Source organism: Fundulus heteroclitus, chromosome 12, assembly GCF_011125445.2.
Source record: "Fundulus heteroclitus isolate FHET01 chromosome 12, MU-UCD_Fhet_4.1, whole genome shotgun sequence".
Lineage (NCBI taxonomy): Eukaryota > Metazoa > Chordata > Actinopteri > Cyprinodontiformes > Fundulidae > Fundulus > Fundulus heteroclitus.
In genome coordinates, this window is record NC_046372.1 from 14,466,646 (window position 1) to 14,486,551 (window position 19,906).

Here is a 19,906-nt window from a genome sequence, read left to right on the forward strand (position 1 = left end):
AAGGTTGGGTGATGGCAGCAATAATCAGTGAAGCAGCCGAGGAAGCCCATGGTAACTCTGGAGGAACTGCAGAGTTGTACAACTCGGGTGGGATAATCTGTTGACAGGATAATGAGGTCTCACACTCAATAACATTGGGCTTGTGGAAGGGTGGCAAGAAGAAAATCATTGTTTAAAAAAAGCCATAAGAAGATTATGGCTTCCCCTCTGGCTAAGTAGGGGACACAACAAATATCTGGAAGAAGATACTCAGGTTGAACTAGACCCAAAGTGGAATTTGTGGCCCACAAGCAAAATGTGTAGGAAAGCTCACACCACACATTACCCTGAGGAGAATATCCCCAAGGTCACACATGGTGACAGCATCATGCTGTGGGGATATCTGTGGGGACAAGGATAAATGGTCAGCTTTTGGGAAGGTGAATGGAATCATACACATGGCAATCCTGGAATATAAATGCCAAAAATGTGAGACTGAGAAGTCCTTCTGTCAGGACGACGACCTTTAAAATGCAGCTAGAGATACAACATAAGAGCATATTCATGTGGATACACTAGAACCCGAGGCAGGCTCTTTCAATCAAGCCTTGCTGCTTTAGGTGTTTTTCAAAGAATTGGTAAAAGGTAGTTCTTCAGTGAATTTGCTCTGGGAGTTTAACAAACACCAGTGTATCCTTTCTCTTTCAATTCACAACTAGGTGGCACTTTGTGTTGGTCTATGACACAAATCCTGATCAAATTCTTCGGCATTTGTGTATGGAAAGTGACTAAATGGTAAAAAGTCAAAAGGGTGTGAACATTTTTTTTAAGGGCACGCTTAAATAAAGAAGTGAGTTAACTGTAAGTTGAGAGACAAAACGAGCAGCCGGCATTGTGATCCCAGCTCCGTGTATCTTCTGTTAACTTTTAAGGCCCCTGTTTATACCCGGGTTAACAAAGCCTCTCAAGCTTGTGCTCTAAACAATGCATTTATGACCTACAGTCTGTACCGGGGCCGTTCTGTGTGAGGCTGTACTGCTGCCTGCTCTCTGCTGAAAAGAGAAGGGAGCATAAAAGAGGAAATGAATGTGTGAGGGATGAATACGTGGCCCTGGGGGTCAGTTTAATGGAGTGAGACCCCCAGCCCCTATTGACTACCACGGCTAAACTATTAACTCCTCACAATTCCCAAGCTTTGGCCTCATTATTCATCTTCAGGGTGAGAACACTTTTCCAGTTTAAATAATTAAGTGTTGTTTTAATTCTATTTATCTCAGTGGAGGAAAATAAGCAGGACTTAATTGTTGATTTAGGTTTTAGAATGTTAAAATTCCCTTTCCATTAAGGCTAATACCATACATTTGGTTATTTAAATCAAATGCTAAATGGAAAAGTGCTGCATATAATAAAGCAATCATCATAGATATGTTTTTGTTTCTCGAAATAATTTTTTTTTCCAAAGTTGTTTATTTTGTACGCTATGCATGTTTTCTTGTCCAAATGCATTTGCAAAAAAGAAAAAAAAAACAGCAGAAATGTTTAATTCCTGTGAGTTTTAGTTGCCATCCAGCAATCTTGTTTATTGTTTATAGCACAAGACAAAGGCACAACCACATAAAATGCGTAATAGTTATTAATTAGTGATAATAATTATTTTCTTTTCTGGAGAAAATGTTTTATGTTTTGAGGTTGTACAAATCAGTAATGTCGGTGTTTTAGGTGTGACTAGTTTATACTTGTTTGTCACTTCTACAGAGCTTTCTGTGGTTGCACTTACAAGATGATCCAGGATGGTGCATTTTAATGCTGCTTGTTATCGACAAAATCCACAAGAAATTGAACTAAAAACATTTTTATCTCTCATTTTTATCTGAAAACTTTGTTGCGGTTGGGCTAAAAACTTCATAAATGACACCTCTTAGGATTGCTCAGATGTTTTCGGTGTGAAAAAAACTGAGAACGAGGAACATGCCCCTGACTGTTTTATAGTGACACAGCTAGGAAATTATTAATATGCAAGATTATGCTAAGCAAACTTCACTGTGGTGATATTCAACAGTCCCGAAATGCCATGAAAACAAAAAACAAAAAAAAAACAATTAGGTTGAAAATTCAGGTAGTTTGATTACCAGTGAAGGCAGATTGCCACCAAGATGTCTGACCAAAGCACAGCACTGAGATTGCATTAGTAAAACATTTCATTGACGAACATTTTAACAGTAATGCATCTAAAACCGCTGTGTTGGTATTGCTGGAGCTACAGCTGATCATAACATTGATGGGCTGAAAAAGCGGATGAGATCATATAATACTGTAACAACATGAAGGGTTGCTCAAGGCTCCATTCTCCAGTCACTTTAATTCATTATCTATATGTCTCTTTATTTATTTTTTAAATGAGTTTCTTTCTTTTCTGTGATAGATACCTTTTAACACATTTCTGTTTTTCATGTAATTTTCTTTACCTGTGTAAAGTATGACTCACAAACACAAGTATAAAAAGAAAAACATCCACCCTCAACGATGGATGGAAGTCCCCCCCCCCCCCCCCCCACCCCCATGTTAGACTGTCTCACTGCAACGTGTCTAGATGAATCAGAAATGCTGCTTTGAAATTCATATTTTGACCTCCCTTAGGTAACTAAGGGCAACTCCAGGCCCATCCAGAGAAGGTTCAAAGCAAAGAAGGTTGAAGTTGAAGGAATAAACTGAGTGGAAGACAAAAAATAAATATTTTGAACCATGTCTAACTTCCTCCTTGTTTATACTGTAGGTTATCAACAAATTGTGTTTTCCTGTAAGAAAGAAATAATTATCTCATTATCGCAATATAAAGAATGCCATTTTGTTTTGAAAACAAGATGATTTCCCCATTATCTCGAGAAGACTACTGAAGAATATTTATATCCAGGATTTCTGTTGTTATCTTTCATAGAATACAGTATTGCGGGACAAAAAAATGGTGTCACTTAAAAGTAAAGCTCTTTGGAGTTAATACAAAAACCAGTTTTAAATTAATACTTTCACTTCTTGTAAGTAAAAGCTACCTAAACCAACAACAGGAAGTAGGAAAAAAGCTGGCCCAAACAAACTCATCATGCCCCGATCTACAGACATTCTGCAACAGATAAGAAACAAAGTCATCGGCATCCATCAGTCTGGTATGTGTTACAAAGACATTTCTAAGTCACTGTAGTTTGGAGTCCTGAACTATAGCGAGAGCCATTGTCCATAAATGGAGAGAATGTTTAGTAGTTTAATTCAGACGCAGGGGGATTACTGTTCTATGCTCTGGCTGGATAAAAGAAAGCATTAAAATTAAACCATGAAGACTAAAAGAAAGACAAATATAACCGGTAAAGCATAACTGGATACAAACTACAGTTTAACACAGCTATGTTGAAACAATCGATACGTAACTTTTAACCACTAGGGGGCCTAGACCTGAAAGGCTAGCATGTGGTAGCTCTCTTTAGGCGGTCACATGACTTTCTGAGTGATGGATCCACGCCTCTCAAGTTACTTTGCCGGGTTTTTGAGGACAGCCCGCACCGACCGTCAATATACGCTGAGTGCTGTATATTGACATGGAAAATCGAATAATATATCTCAAATTAGGCAAATATGTGGGTGAGAAGTTACGCATTGGAGCTTTAAAGTGCTGAACGACGGGTTTACAAAATATTCCACAATCCAAACATTTCACTAGATTAAGGCTAAAATCCCCCATTGCACCATTTTTGGAAAAGGCAGTTTGTTCTGTACAGTGTGAGATCCTGTTTTACTGAAAAGCTTTACTGAAACTTTTTTTTCCCAAAGATTACCTCCTTACATGTCTGTGTTTTATACCTTTAACTGAACACGCATGTGACTTGGCAAAGAGTTAAGAGCAGGAAGTTAAGATACATTTTTCAAGCATGAGCTGCTCAGAATTTCATGTTGGCTTTTGAGGTGTCCAGTCAGCTAAGAATCCCACTGACTTGGCTGTATGAGCGTGTGGGTGTTTTTTTGAGGAGGGGGGTGTTATCAATAACAAGCGAGATGGGTATGTTTCTTTAAGCCGATCCTATAAATGGTGGCCCGGTCACCACCTCCCTAACTCAGAGGGGGCTGGATGCAGTTTGAGTTTTCCTTGGTGGGTCAAGCAAACCATTGAAGTCTGAATGGGCTGCCATGGCAGATTACTCTGCACAGCTGTCCCCCTACCGTGGAAATTAAGTTATGCCCCGTGTCAGCAAGTTTTGTGTTTTCTCTGCCCATCCCCCCCTTTCCCTTTGCCCGTATCCTCCTCTTCCTTAAATAGTTGAGGCACCACAAAGGTGCACGTATATAGAGGGGGCTTTCGGAGGTGTGGGTAATCATGCCAGGAAAATTCAGATTAGTTAGCTTGGTATGAAGCCGACCTGCATTCCTCCACAAAGAAACACACTTCCTGTTGCACACCAACGCATGTGCATACACACGGAACCAGCATATGTATATATATATATATTTTTAAAAAAACACCATACAATGAAAGGGTGGCCTGAACTGTTTGTCTCAGCGCTTCTTGGACAGCGTCCTGCTGCACTTGTGGCCCCTGCCTCATGTTTTGTTTATTTGTTGGGGAAGTTGTTTGTGTTGTGGTCACGGTGAAAGACAAACACCCCAGCCCTTCCAGCGATGTGTGAACATGCTGAGGACCTCCCCCTTCAAAGCCTGCGAGGAGGCCGGAGGGTTGTTACAAACTGAAGGAGACTCAAGAGCCACTAAAAGGAAAAGCAAACAGAGTAGATTTTGTATGCCACAATTTGAGTTCATAGCATTTGTAATTTACTTCACAAAGTCTAAGGCCTTCTGAGCCTCTTAAGTTGTCAGAAATGTATCTTTAAGGAGACGTTTGACATGAGAACTAGAGTTTGTAGAGCCAGAGCCAGACAGTTGCCAGAATTACCAGTTTATTGTAATAAAAAAAAAAAACCTAATTGTAATGTCAGACAAAAAACTTGACTACATGCAATAAAAAAAAAAAGTTTTTTTAATTATTTAATTAATCGGGGGGAAGAAAAGTTATTGAGAACTATCTGGCCCTTTGTGAAAAATGTAATTGTCCAAATTCTTAGTTATCAATCACGTGAGCATTTCTAACTCTCATCCCTAAAAATTAATTCATTAAAGCCTCGCTCCATAACTGATCTGTGGTCCGTGCCAATTAGCAACATCTACTTCCTGTTTATTTCAGCCAACATCAATGCACAACAATGTAACACTGTGTGTCTCTTGGTTAATTTGCTACAAACAAGTAGATGGAAACACTTTTGATGCGCATTTCCTTTTTTTTTGCGGTATTTTAAAAGTTCGCTCAAAATTCACATGAGAATTGGATGGTATTTGCTGCGGAACTGCTACCCCAGTTCATGTGCTTCCAGCTTACCAGTGTAATGATTTTGTTGTTAAAGCTGAAGGAAGCTGAAGCTACAAGTGGCTGAAATGTTTGGTTGTGGTAGAGTGGAAAATCCTGCAACCTGGAGGGGGGAAGAGAGTGAAGTTCCTCCTTTAGATTTAAAGAAACTGAAACAAAGCAAGTTACTCTGAGATGCACCTCAAAACAGGGGTAAAAATGGAGAAAACGTGGATAAATTAACAAGGAATTCAGACCCAACCATTGCAGTATCACTTTATTTAGACCACAACTGAATGATTTAAATGTGAAAAGGATGAAGTGAAAAGCATATGTCCCCTTAAAAAGGAGAAGGAGCAGCGAGTTGTTTCAAATCAAATGTGCCTGACTGACCGCAATAGCATCGGACGTTTTGGCAGTTTCCTGTTCTGGAGGATACAGGTGTATACTAACACAAAGCCAAGAAAGAAAGGCATCAGCAAAGAAATTAGGGAAACAATTGTTGTCAGTCTAGGAACGACAATGAGGCCCATTCCAAACAATTTAAAGTCCCATCATTCTATAATAAGAAAGATTGTAAACAAGGGAAAACATTAAAGACCATTACCAATGTCCCCAGAAGTAGTATTTTAAAACCCCAATAGCTTGTTTTCAGATTCTACAGACCTCAGTTAGTAGGTTCATGACAGCAGAATTAGAAAAAGATTGTACAAAAAGGGTTTATATGGAATTATTTTTAAAGAATATAGCAGCATGACATAGGTTTATGAGTTGCATCTCCTTCAACCACATAGTGTTCTCTAGATTGTGTCATGATTTGGAATTTTGTTTTGTTTTTGGACTGATCACTCTCCACTCATCTCAGTCACCTTCCAGCCACCTTTCAGTACCATAACCAGCTCCACCTGCTGTTGTCACTTATTATAGTAATAGTAATATAATCTTTATTGTCACATACATTCCAATGAAATTTGTTTTCTGCTGTTAACCAATCACCCTTGGGGAGCAATGGGCTGCCATGTGCTGGGCCCAGGGAGCAATCTGGGGTTATGGGTCTTGTTCAGGGATCCAGAGTGCTGGCACTGGGGATTGAACTGGGTACTTGCATCCTTCTCTGACTGCAAGTGCACTGCTCTAACCACTAGGCCAACACTCCCCATACACTGAGATGCAGCTCGGTAGACAATTTGGGGTTAAGTGCCTTGCCCAGGGGCACATTGAGATGTGGCAAGGGGAAGCTAGAATCGAACCCACAACCTTCTGATTGCCAGACAACTACTCGACCCATCAAGCCACAGTCACCCAAAATGAAACTTCGTCACGAACAGGATTCGAACCTGTGCGGGGAAACCCCATTGGATTTCGAGTCCAACGCCTTAACCTCTCGGCCACCGTGACTACATACATCAACAAGTCATCCCACCTGGTACTCTGCCTTTATGCATCAGCCTCAATCAGGACCCCCTGCCAGTCATTAATTAAATTAATTAATGACTGTGTTGAGCAATCTTTATATTTGAAATTAAGATTAACCCATTACTAAATTACTACAGTGTACTTTCGGTTTGCATAACATAAATCTTGGGGTTGCTTAGCAATTGTCAGGCCAAATCTTGGTGTTGCTATAGCAACTCCAAGCTACCCCCTGGTGCAATACATGCTGGGAACACTTCTGCTTCTGGTCAAGTCTGTCTCTCCCTGCATCACCTGGTCAAATCTGGCTCTGCCTGCATCACCTGGTCAGGTTTGTCTCTGCCTAAATCATCTAGACATGTTTTTTTCTGCGTACACAATCTGGTCAAGTCTGTCTCTGCCTGCATCGTCTGGTCAAGTTTGTTTCTGCCTGCATCGTCTGGTCAAGCCTGTTTCTGCCTACATCTCCTGGTCAGCCTGTATCTGTTGTTTCCTGTTGATGCCTACCTGTCATCCACATCCACTTCAATAAATCTTTTAAAATAAACACAACCTCTGTGTCCAGCTTGAATACCGGGTTCCCAGAGCACTTTTTTAGAGAGGAAAACAAAGAAGATATGGTTGGACACAACACAGTGTAATGTTTACAGGAAACCAAACACCAGACACTTTTGAGGACAGCAGTGAAAGGGACATGATTTTGGCTTGTTTTGTAGCCACAGAACCTCAGCACCTCACAGTCGTTGAGTATTAACTCCATTGCATACCAGAGTATTCCAGAGTTGAACGTGAGAGTTTGTCCAACTGGTGGAGTTTGGGACAAACCGTGCCATGAAACAAGATAAGAATTACAAAAACATCAGCAAATCTACAACAATCCAGTCACTATCTAGACTTCATCTGACTGAAATGGTATTAAGGCTGAGTTATACTCGCGCACTGGGTATGAGCCCACAGAAGTGCTGTAGAGTTTTACACTTGACGTAGGTACAGTAGTCTCCAAAAACATGGGGGGTGCAGTATTCATAACCAGTGGCAATGCAGTAAGAAGTGAAAAAACAGTTTATGCCACACTTCCAAAATGGTCACGTGTAGTATTGTAAACAATTATGAAGAATAGCTGTTGTGTGTATATGGCAGCTAAACAGAGATAAACAAAGCATTAGACGTAGAAGAAAACAATATGTTCACCCGTTGTATACAGAAAGACTTGAAGATGAGGAAACATACATACCACAGAATGTAATGCTCACAGAATCTGGAGACCCGATAATTCAGCTGACACAGGAATAAATGTTTAAAAGGTTTATTGAATGAATGGGTGTAGCTGGAACAGGAACTGAGGGGAATGGACTCAGGAACTACTGTGGGGGAGAGAACAGGGTTAGTGGTCGAGAACAACTCATTGTGAGAGTGCCGAATAAAAGCCAATGATCTTCTCAAAAGGAGAGTGTTGGCCTAGTGGTTAGAGCAGTGTTCTTGCACTCAGAGAAGGATGCAAGTACCCAGTTCGATACCCAGCGCCTGCACTCTGGGTCCCTGAGCAAGACCCTTAACCCCTGATTGCTCCCCAGGCACTGCACATGGCAGCCCACTGCTCCCCTAGATGATGGGTTAAAAGCAGATACCACATTTCGTTGCTCGTACTTGTGACAGTGCAATGACAATAAAATTGAGTTCTATTCTATTCTAAAAGCCACGAGGTTGGCTGATGACTGGCTCCAATGGCTCCATCTGTGAGATCTGGATCACTAACTGAATTATCTTCTCCACGTAGATAATATTCATGAAAGAGGCAGAAAGGGAATCCATACTCAGGTCTTGGGTAATTCACAGTTAGCAATTCACTTGGCAGAGGTTTCCAGAAGGGCTTGGAGAGGAAGCGTATCCAGGGTCCAGGCTTTGAGTTGTTATGCTTTGAGCTGGAAATAAAGAGAGCCCCAAAGCATTCATTAGCACAGCTATTAAAACAAAATGGTTGCAAACGCATTGACACATGTATGTCACATTCATTAACTGCCTATTAAAACTGTTGTTTTGAATGTAAATAATAAAAAAAGAGATAGTGAAATCAACAGATCTTACGTCTTACGTCAGGACAGATATTTTTATAAATCTAACAAAATGATGGGCCACCGGCAATATTTTAAACAGCAAGTTGAGTATGTTTCGATTACCATGATAAGGTATCAGTTTTTAATAAAGTAAGCATGTAGGGTTTTTTTTTAACCAAATGTTTTTGTTGGATTATTTTACAATCACTTCAATATGTTACTGCTGTCGAAGTGATGGAACATACACAAAATCCAGCAAAAATGTGATTCAGTCAAACCAGAAAAGCTGACATCTAGATGTTGTGTCTGCAGCTTTGAGATAGGAGATCACACAAACACATTCATGCACCACTGCACATCACAACTTTCCATTTGAGTTTGTTTTCTTCTGGACAAACAGTTTAGGTGAATCTTCGTTTATTTCCTCTGAAAATCAGTTAAAAGCTATTTTAAGGACCTAAGGGGGATTCAATGGAAATTAATAATAGCTCTGAACTGGAAAACATTTTCATTGCAACATCAAATTTTACTCTTGTGCAGCTTTGGCCACCCTGTTCTTTTTTTTTTTTTTTTTTTACATTGTCTTTTTGATTTTCCAATCCTACACAAGCGACAAATCCAGTAAAACGTTGTGATCCCCCTCCCCCTTTAACATACACTCAGCAGAAACATTTTAAAACAGCGAATATATCAAATGGCTGCCAAAAACAGTCAGGTAGCAGAGCTTTCTCTTGGTGACAGTGGGATTAGTTCTGAGGGTTTTCTCTCAGGACCTGAGGAGTCGTGCTGCAGCTTGAGTAACTGGATTACAGGCCCTTTCCCTCATTTCAAAGGGTTGTGAACTCAACAGAGGTCTCACATGATGAAATCAAAGTGGCAGCTCAAATAGTGGGGAGAGAAACAACAAGGTTTTCTTGAAAGTCTCTCTGGCATAGGCAAGCGGAGCTAAGGAAAAAGATCCAAAATCAATGATATTTGCTTTGCTATGGTCCTGATGTCTTCTGTGCCATAAATTAACGAGCATCCCCAAAGCCAAGGCCCAGAAAAAAGCGTAATCTGAGGGAGTTACATACTTTATAACAACAATACCCATTTGAAACTATACTACAAAACAAAACCGATAAAAGCAGAACACTGACTTTTACTCAACATTTCAACATCAACACATTGAATGCCAAAGCTACAGTAGGGGCACAGAGGGTAGTCAAGGCAGAGCCCATTCCATTGGTAATTTAAGAGGGATTATTTCCAAATCCTTTCAATGAACTTTCCATATCAGTGCCTCCTCCTACATCTCAGCCATTCCAACTGTCCAGCCACTTCTCCATTACTTTTTGTTGCACAAAGCCAAAACAAATGCCTGTGAGAAATATTGTCAGTGTAGATTAGTATTAAAGTTCATAGCAAGGTTTGAAAAGGCAGGGCAATAGGATTGCAGTTCATCAGTGTAACAAGTCATTGAAGAGATTGTATTGGGACTTATGAAGTAAGGAATAACTTCAGTCATGAAATTGTGTAATAACCAGGTGAAATTGGAAATGAGAGCAACTCAGTCACAAGATTAAATGTCAGTGGATGCTGAGGTGCATAGTGTAAAGGAATGACCTTATATCTTGTCAATAGCAACAGACCCCCAGTTATCAGGCTCTTGTCCTGTAGAACTAACATGTTTTGGTCAGTAAGGCAGACACCCTGTCTACTTTTGATTTAATTTGACTTTGTAACATGCCATTAGATGACATGTGTTTTTAGTTGGCACTATATAAATAAAATTGAACTCGTATGATTTTCCATGTTTCTCTCCTACATGAGGACACTTACGCAGCTACTGCGATCATACCTCTACTTTTTCTTTAACATAGAATGTTTTCCCGGACTAGTGTTTCTGTGTTGGTTGTGTGTCTGCTCTGTTTTCTAAAACTCCCAGCTAATCTTGGCAGATGGCCGTTCACACTTAGTCAAGTTCTGGAGGAGGCTTCTTCCCGTTAAAGGGAGTTTTCCTCTCCACTGTCAGCACATGAATGCTTTCCTTGAAAGATTACTACTTATTTAATGACTCAATGCAATCAACTGTCCAGTGTCATTATATGTTTTTTTTGTTTGTTTTTTTAGGAGAAAGGCCAGATTTCCTTAAATAGAAAACTGAGTCTGGCACTGTGAGCAGTATTTTATACTTAGGATCAAACTAGAATGTATGTAGTTGACATATAATCTGTCTATATGGGTGGATTGAATTGACTCTATGTATGTTTGTGGTAAAGTGCCTTGAGATATTTTTCAGTTAGGACTATAACTGTAGGGACAATAATTTCCATACCCAGCAACAACTAATCACGCTACAGTACTGGATGTTATGAGGTGTGAGAGTGCATTTGCTTAATAATTACTCTTCTTGTAGTTCATTTAAAACCTAAAAGATAATATAAATTTTTGTCCTTTCAGACTTCTATTTTATGAAGTAACAGTTATTGAAGGATTTTTCATTTAAGGACAATTCATGTAACAGTAAAAGTGTGACAACCAACCTCAGACTACCCAATTCACACTAGTTAGTGTAAAAAGCACAAATGTAACAGCGGTTTAGGTAAAAAGTTATTTCATGATATTTACACTGCCTTACTTTTCTCCTAGGCAATTACTCTGACTGGAAAGATGGTTTGGTTTTTGGAGCATGTTTTATGAGCCCCTTTCACAAAATAAATTCTGTCATATACTCCCAGGGTTAGAGAAGACAGAGCAGACACAAAAAAAGCACAGAAGCGCACATTGATCCAGGAATCCTTTCTATGTCAGAGGGTAATGGCAGAAGATCTTACCCCCTGGATGGTTTCACAGTTAACAGAACACCAGACCAGATGGACCTCCAAAACAGAGAAAAAAATACAGAGAGAACATAAAGTTAAGGATTTTATGAAGTTATGGATTGTTAAGAACAACAAACAATGCAAATTGGAGAACAGTAGGAAACTCAGCAGAGTGATAGAAATAGACCTTGATGTCCTCCAGCAGCCTAAGCCTATAGCAGCATAACTACAGAGATAGCTCAGGATAACCTAAGCCACTCTAACTATAAGCTTTGTGGAGAAGGACATTTTTAAGCTTAGTCTTAAAAGTAGACAGGGTGTCTGCATCACGGACCAAAACTGGGAGTTGGTTCCACAGGAGAGGAGCCTGATAACTGAAGGATCTGCCTCCCATTCTGTTTTTGGAGACTCTAGGAACCACCAGCAGACCTGCAGTCTGAGAGCGAAGTGATCTGTTAGGAACATACGGGGTAATCAGAGCTCTGATATATGATGGAGCTTGATTATTAAGGGTTTTATACGTTAGAAGAAGAATTTTAAATTCTATTCTTGATTTAACAGGAAGCCAATGAAGGGAAGCTAAAATTGAAGAAATATGATGCCTCTTGTTGATTTTCATTAGAACTCTTGCAGCATTTCGGATCAGCCAGGAATTCCCTGCACATACGAGCTTCCAAAGTTCAACCTGGCACTGCAAACGGGGACTTACAGAGGAGCAGTTGTGAGTTCAGCACATTTTGATGTAAAGTATTACAGAAAATGAGTGTTGGACAAACCCAGGCTTGAGTGCACTACCCCTGTGTCACCACCGCGCCCCATTCTTGCTGTTTGTTGCACACCCTGTCAATAATTTGTGCATTAAACCTGTGAAATGATAACCCCTCCATCAGTCAGCCAAAACAGGCCTGTGTCTCTTCGCAGGCACTTTCAAAGGCGGGTTGACTTTAACTCCTCATGTCCTCTCGCTCCACTTTTGCCTTTTGGAGGGATAAACCAGCCCGTTGTTCCTGTGATAATGTTTTTAAATTTTTTGCACAGGCACATTATGAAAACTCAGTGCAGGTAAAATAGCACAAGGAGGAGGCAGAGCAGCAGAAGCATCACCCTGCTGGGTATGAATTAATGTGTGATCAGTATGAAATGTCCTACTGTAGATCTTTTATATGTGGGAAAAAAATGTGGAAGAAATTATCAGAAGTGCAAAGATATGAAATGTTAAATAGAAAAAAAAGAACAGCACCTGTGATGACAGTTGGGGGTTATTAAATAAAGCAGGAAGTAAAATAATTACGGTTGTGTAAAAAGCTAAATTAATACCACCATTTCAGTGAATAGTCTACTGCTTTAGGGATTTTTATGCTGTATTACTTTTCTATTACTCTGACTGCAAATACTTTAATTGATCAGGTCTCAGCATGCATTTCAGAGGAAGGTTGTTAATGGTCCAACATCTACATTTCTACAACAAAACAAAAAAACGGCTTTCTAATTTAAAGTGGCATAATAAAACTATTCATTCCCAACATTTGAATAAACGACTAAAACATATTTTTTTTATTTTTTTTTTGGAATTGGAGTTGCTTTAAGAACTTAGAGGTCTGCTTTGGTCTTTACCTTTGCCAGACTTGCCATTCGTTTCAGCCTCCACCACCAAACAATCAGGATTTATGTTCAACTAAGACACCAACACAATTATCAACTGCAGGTTCGAGGCACTTTTAAAAGAGCCTCACTTCAAAAATCCGCAACTATTCTTTTAGGAAAACATGTGAAGAGAGAAGAAAGTAAGTAACTTGCACGGCCTTTAGTAAATGGACTACTCTTTGTACACTGGAACAGTAAGATAAAGCTGTTTCACAAGGCCGTTTTATTTATCTCTCACAACACACCAGATCCTGCAGGAAAAGCACGTCTCTCGGGTCAAATGATGCAACTGTGCAAAAGAGTTTGCATAAAGAGATGTGAAAACTTACTTGAACGTATCATGTTACATTACTCCTTTAGGAAAGAACAAAAAAAAAAGTGATTATTTGCTGGGGGGGAAAAAAATGCACGGAGAATGATTACAGATCTTGTGAGCCGCTTAGGGAAGGCTGTCAGATCTGAAGCATCCCTAGTTGGTTGGGAGCGCAGCACCTTTGTAAACAGTGTGCAGTGATAAGCTCAGGGTGAAGGGGTGAAGTGATCTGCATGGGGTGAAGTGTGGGCCGTTTTGTTCAGGGGGCCAAGGAGACAGAGCTTGGAAGTGAACTGAGCTCAGTGAAGCACAGTTGATGGCAGAGATACCTTACACATGCTCAAAGAGCTGGAACACAAACAGCCACAGTTTGTAAATTTAACCCAAAACCAACACACACACACACACACACACACAGACAAACCCCGTACACAACCCTCACTGTGCTCGATGAGGAAGACAGCGCATGTTGCCATATACGGCGTTTTTACATTAATTCCCGATCTTTACAATTCAAATTCTATTTCTGTCTACAGTAGAGCACAGAACCAATGAAACAAATTGCAACCCGGGATTTCCACCGACTCGATTTTAGGACGCGCAGGCAAGTTTTGTGAGATTTTTTGCACTCCATTCATCTATTCACACATTGCACATTATTGCAGCCTAATCAACACATGCTGTGCCTTTCCTAAGTGCCGAAACTGCCTGAACAAATGCGAGAAGCAAAAAGAAAGACAAGGAGGAGGATAAAGAGGAGGAGGGGGTGGGGGTGGGGGGGGGGGGGACAAGCTGGGCTGCAGAGCTATTCTCCTGTCTGGAAAGCTTCAGGCATGGTGGATCGCATTACCGACGCTGCAGGAAACTGACCAAGGTATTTCATTTAGAAGCTGCTGCGTTTGCAGTCAACGAAAATAAGGCATACAGTTTTAGTACTTGCAACTTATAAGTGACGTGGACATACTGAAAAACATATATTTGTCTATTACGATCTTACTTCAAATTTGCAGGCATCTGCCTGTTACTTTTTATTAAATTTTTTTTGGAGCACATTATAGAAACACAGGTAGGAAAACGCTCCCTTCCCAAGCCTGTCACGTATTTTCCCCCCACTTCTTTTCTTCCAGCCAGGGCCGAAGCAGATCGTTCCCACATGCTTCCCCACCGCTCGGCTCTCCAGAGGTGTCAAGCCGGCCTGAAAGAATGAAGTGCCTCCCCATTGTGCTACCCAACTATTATGTGCTTAACATTTCCATGACAAAGATGCCACTCGACTTCTCCTCCATCCATTCAGCTGGAGGGCCCTTGTCCCCAGCACTAATAAAACATTTTGCAGCACATCATGGATGTAAAGCCCCGACCAAGAGATGATTTTTTTTTTGTCTTACAACGTCTCCAATTTTCCCATGTTGTTTGTTTATTTTCAAATCCTCAGCAGCCAAATAAGCTCACATACTGCAATAAAAGATAATAATTTGCCAAGAAAAAAAGGTGTAAAAAATGTAAATACAGGATACTTGTTTGGCTGTCGGTGTGTTTCGGCACTCAGCAGAGTTGTTGGTAGCTGTAGGGGGGAAAGGAGGGGGGAGGGGGGGTTGTTGATTTATGGCGACAGTTGTTTTTGACAAAAGGCAGCTAAATCAAGACATTGCAGGTCAATGGGCTATCAGTCAGCAGGGAGAAACTAAACAAGTGCGTGCCACTGTAGGTATAGACACTGGGGTGGGGGGGATTTTAATGTTGGTAACATTTTAAAAAGGAAAAAAAAATAAACACAAGGATTTCTCAGGCAGCTTTTCATTCGTTTTAAATAACTGTTGCATTTTATTTGATTAAAAAAGAGCACATTTTCCGAGTAAAACTGCAACTGTCAAGAAAAAAAAATGTGGTTATTGACAAAAAAAAGCGAGCTCTTCTTTTTGTTTACCTTTATCTGTCATGTAAAGTAAAATAAAAAATTAAAAAAATAACACCGATTGACTTTACTGTCATTCTCTAGGCATAAATAAAAGTTGCCGATGTAACTGACAGGGATCAGGTGTGAACATTTTAGCAAAGACGTTTAAGTGCTTCCAATCTGCCCTACCAAAATGTACAGTCTTGCTTATTTAAAGCTTAAAGCTTATTAACTTTCTTTGTTGATTGTGTCCCGAGCATCAAAACAGCTTTATGAATATCTCAGACTGATTCAGGACTTTACAAACTTCACGAATCATCTGTTTTAACACTGTCAAATGAAGCAATGTGGCACAAGTGGACAAACAACTCACAGTCGCAAATTTTATCTTCAAGTTTTCTTTATGCCCTCGTGGGGGGGGGGAGGGGGAGGAGGGGTATATATCATTAAGGCAATATTACAGTGAATTTAGACATTTGTTCTTAATCTAGACTTTACATCATGAATAAATCATCTCATAGCCTAAAACATAGAATATTTTTTGAACAAACTGCAAAGGAAACAGAAAATCTCTCTATCAGCTATACATGTATTTACAGTGCATTTACACTATTTTCGGTCAATATAACTTCCCTTTAAAGCTGGAATTTGCAGTCTTTATACACATGCTGCCTATTTGGAGGCGTGTAATAAATTACCGTTTCACTTTTACTCCTGATCTTATTTACAAGTTACATTAAATATTTGCAAAACAGCTATATCAGTGGTGCCAAACGGCTACTGCCTTGTCATATACAAAAATATAGTTCATATTTTCAAACTTGGGGGGGGTTGGGGGTGAGGGGGGTTTAGGATCGGCAGTGCGCAGCTGATTAAAACAAGTGTACAATCAGAGTCAGGAGAAAGTTGGCGATCCTGTTGAGCTTATCTCGCAAGCAAAACATCCGCAGAAGCATGAAGTGGTGTCACATCTTTCACATCCTTTTTTTGATCCTGTTTGAAGAGGAATATTCCCGTCATGGTGCCGAAGAAATGTTAGTCTGTCCGGCTTTTACTGTAGCGGGTCAGTGAGTGACACAAGTTTACATTGCCCTTTCACCAGGACGACAGAAAACACCCCCGGATTAAAAGAGGGTAGGCAGAGCCAAAATGGATGCCAGCAGGATCAAACCCCATCGGCCCCCGGCCAGGAGAGGGGTCCCGCTGTACGGTTCCGTTGTGTCCCCCGGGTACCAGGAGTCATCGTCCCCGTCCTCGTCGTCGGAGCCGCTGGCCTCGTACCTGTTGTATACGTCTGGGTTGTCGAAGCACAGCGACTTCATGCTGCTCTTCACGAACTCGCAGATGGCCCTCTCCGTCCCGTCGCACATGCACGTCTCCAGCTTCTGACCCTTGGGGATTTTACGCATGTTGGCGATCACGTTGCGGCAGGCGTTCGTGCAGATGGCGCCGTTGAAAAGTTTCCCGCAGTGATGCAAGTAGTCCTGCATGAAGGAGCTGCACTGCGCGTCGCGCTCGCACTGCAGCCGGGCTTCCGTGCAGCCCGTGCTGGTAGTCCTGGGGAGGCACGGCTCGATGGCCTGCTTGGTGCGTTTGCACCTCTGGTCCTCGCCGCAGCTGCAGTCCTCCAGAGCCGGGCCGCTTTTGGTCATGTTGAGCTGGACCAGCGAGGAGATGCAGTGGCTGGGACACCGCTTCTTCCCCCCGTTCAGCACGGGCCCGCAGGCCAACACGTAGTGGTCGTAGGCGTAGTTGCAATCGGGCTCGTTTTTACAGTTCAGGATGGCTTGCCAGCAGATCAGCCGCCGGCCGTGGTGCGGGGACGCCACGGAGAAGTAGCCAAACACCAGCAGCACGCAGCCAAGGGGCCAAACAGCTCTGCAGACTCCTTGCATTGAAAGGCTGAAGTTTGCCATTATTACGGCTGCTCGACACGGCCACGCTCAAAGCGGTGCCATAAGCGCATCCATTGACAGTGTCCAATCTGGAGAAGTATTAATTACTCCCGAGGCAGATGGTGCGCGATCGGGCCCGTGCGTGGGCGTTCAGCAGCGGGGTTTCCACGGCGCCGTGTAATCCCGTCTCCAGAAACCCGTCAGCGCTGATCCACTTGATCCGGATTCCTGCGCGAACCGTCCGCTATCCGTACATGACTGGGCGTAAAAAGAAACTGTTACAAATCTAAAAAAAAAATAAAGAAAAAACTTAATCAGAAACTCAGTCGCACCAATAGAGAGAGAGAGAGAGAGAGGAAAAAAAAGTTCCTGAAAAGAGTGGGAGAGCTCTCATTACATCGAAGAAGGACAACTGCCTCCACTGCAGCGGGTCACCGTTGCGCGGATCTCCACGAACCAGCGAGCGAAGCCGGGCCAGCCCCGAGTGCGCCGGATCATTAAAGCGCCGCTTGTTCGGGGCAGCTGCAAACAAACAGTACGTGGGGGGAAAACAACAACTCTTGTGGGGCTCAAAGTGGTCCTCTACTCCCAACCCCTTAGAGCATTTGTCTTTGGCTTCCTCAGCCCCCCTGGCCATACATTTGTGAAGTGCGCCTCATTGGTTGGCAACTTGTTGAGAGCTCGTACGTAATAATGGGCGGGAGTTTATGGTGGGAGGAGGGCGAGCCTTGAGAAAACACTCCATGAGGAGAGGATGAATGCGCCTGAGTGTAGGTTCAGTGGTGGGAACATTGCTCCTAATTATGTGGGGACATTATTGTGAAACCTTTTATATGATCGCTGAACTCCTTCAAATAAAACTGGGAACCATAAGGTCACAACAAGATGAGATTAGTTAATTGCTATGTAAATAGTCAGGTGTTTTTAGTTATTATTCAGAATCTTTAATAATCCTAGAGGGAAATTATTTTTGTTACACGCTCCAAATATTCAGATATACAAACATTCTATATATATATATATATATATATATATATAGAGAGAGAGAGAGAGAGAGAGAGAGAGAGAGAGAGAGAGAGAGAGAATGAATGAATGAATGAATGAATGAATGAATGAATATATATATACACATACATATATATATATATATATATATATATATATATATATATATATATATATATATAGATAGATAGATAGATAGATAGATAGATAGATAGATAGATAGATAGATAGATAGATAGATAGATAGATAGATAGATAGATAGATAGATAGATAGATAAGTTATTAGTTTTCCCGTACAGCCGACAGTGTTTCAGTTTAGCTGAATTACGGTGAACAGTGGGCAAACTGCAATTACATTTTCAATAGAAGAAAAAAACGCAAATCATCCTAATATGTTATTATGATAAAAAGAAAACTATAAATGTAAAAGTAAGAACAAGTTCCAGTCGATACAGTGGAAAGCTATAGAAACACCATGAGCTTTTTCCAAATTAGTCACTTTACAACTACACATACAGTAAATTTGAATATGTTAAAGATCAACGATAATTTAGCAGGAAAGATACTCAATATCATTTTCAATACTGCAGCAGCGCTTTTTGGAGACACAGGGTTCTTTCTATACAGGGCAATATTTTTTATTTCTTTAAAAGGGATGAACCAATAGGTAGAGGACACATCAGTCCTTGTTTAGAGAAATAGTTAAATTAAGTGTAATTCCCTTTTTGGCAAAACTACAAGATAACACTTAGAATAAGTGCTAATATCCTTTACAGATATTTGTGCCTCCCTGATTCAGTCATGCAATATTTAATTTTATTGTTATTATTGCTTATATTTGCCAATTGCCTGTCGATTGTCTGTTTTTAGAATATGTTTTTACCACTGAGAGACTCAGAAAGAAATAACAAACATAAATCTGATGCATAGAAAAAGCATTTTTACAGTGTAAACAAGGATTTGGTTCATGCAAATGTATTCAGTGGCAGCCTTGTACAGTTCCTTTCCTTCTGGTGATTTTTCACAATATTTTCTTTAGCGGTAAACTACAGCATGAGGGTAGGTAGCTACAGGTTCCAGCTTGTTTCCGCTCTGTATTCCGTCTGTATCCTTCTGGGTTCACCACAACCTGTGTTATTATTTGCCACGTTAGCCCCCAATGTCTTTACAACTGAATGGAGAAGTAATGTTGTAATTGCGTGTGGAGGTGGGGGAGGGCATACTGGTTTGTTTTGTTGCTTCACTATTTAGTAACCAACTCACCCATCAGCTGGTCAACACTTTCTTGTGTTCATTCGCGCCACAGTAGAACCAAGCATTGCTAGTGCAGAGCATCGCAGCTGGAAAGTGCAAATCGCCAGAGCTCGGGCCGACAGTCTGACAAATTTTAACTTTAAAAGACGGTTAGTAGCTTTAGCGACCTTTTTGAGTTGCTCTCAAATATCAGTTTGTCATTGCATTAGCTAACATGCGGTATCATTCAGGATTTCTGTCTGTCAGCCTGATCGGGAAACTTTCTCC

General features: G+C 41.0%; 1 protein-coding gene and 1 non-coding gene across 3 annotated transcripts; both read right to left on the reverse strand.

Annotated features, from left to right (window-relative positions):
* Positions 1-6,675: 6,675 nt before the first annotated feature.
* trnas-cga lies at positions 6,676-6,757 on the reverse strand. Its single transcript has one exon. It is a non-coding gene; the product is annotated as a tRNA-Ser (tRNA).
* Positions 6,758-15,324: 8,567 nt separating this feature from the next.
* gas1a (growth arrest-specific 1a) lies at positions 15,325-18,017 on the reverse strand. Of its 2 annotated transcripts, none has more exons than XM_036144029.1 (2): positions 17,777-18,017; positions 15,325-17,637 (listed from the first exon to the last, which is right to left on the reverse strand). In XM_036144029.1, the coding sequence occupies exon 2, from the start codon at positions 17,398-17,400 to the stop codon at positions 16,609-16,611; it is 792 nt and encodes a 263-aa protein (XP_035999922.1). In that variant the 5' UTR covers positions 17,401-17,637; positions 17,777-18,017; the 3' UTR covers positions 15,325-16,608. The 2 variants fall into 2 exon arrangements, with proteins under 2 accessions (XP_035999922.1, XP_012721104.2); XM_012865650.3 differs by having other exon boundaries at positions 15,325-17,665.
* Between the last annotated feature and the right edge of the window lie 1,889 nt (positions 18,018-19,906).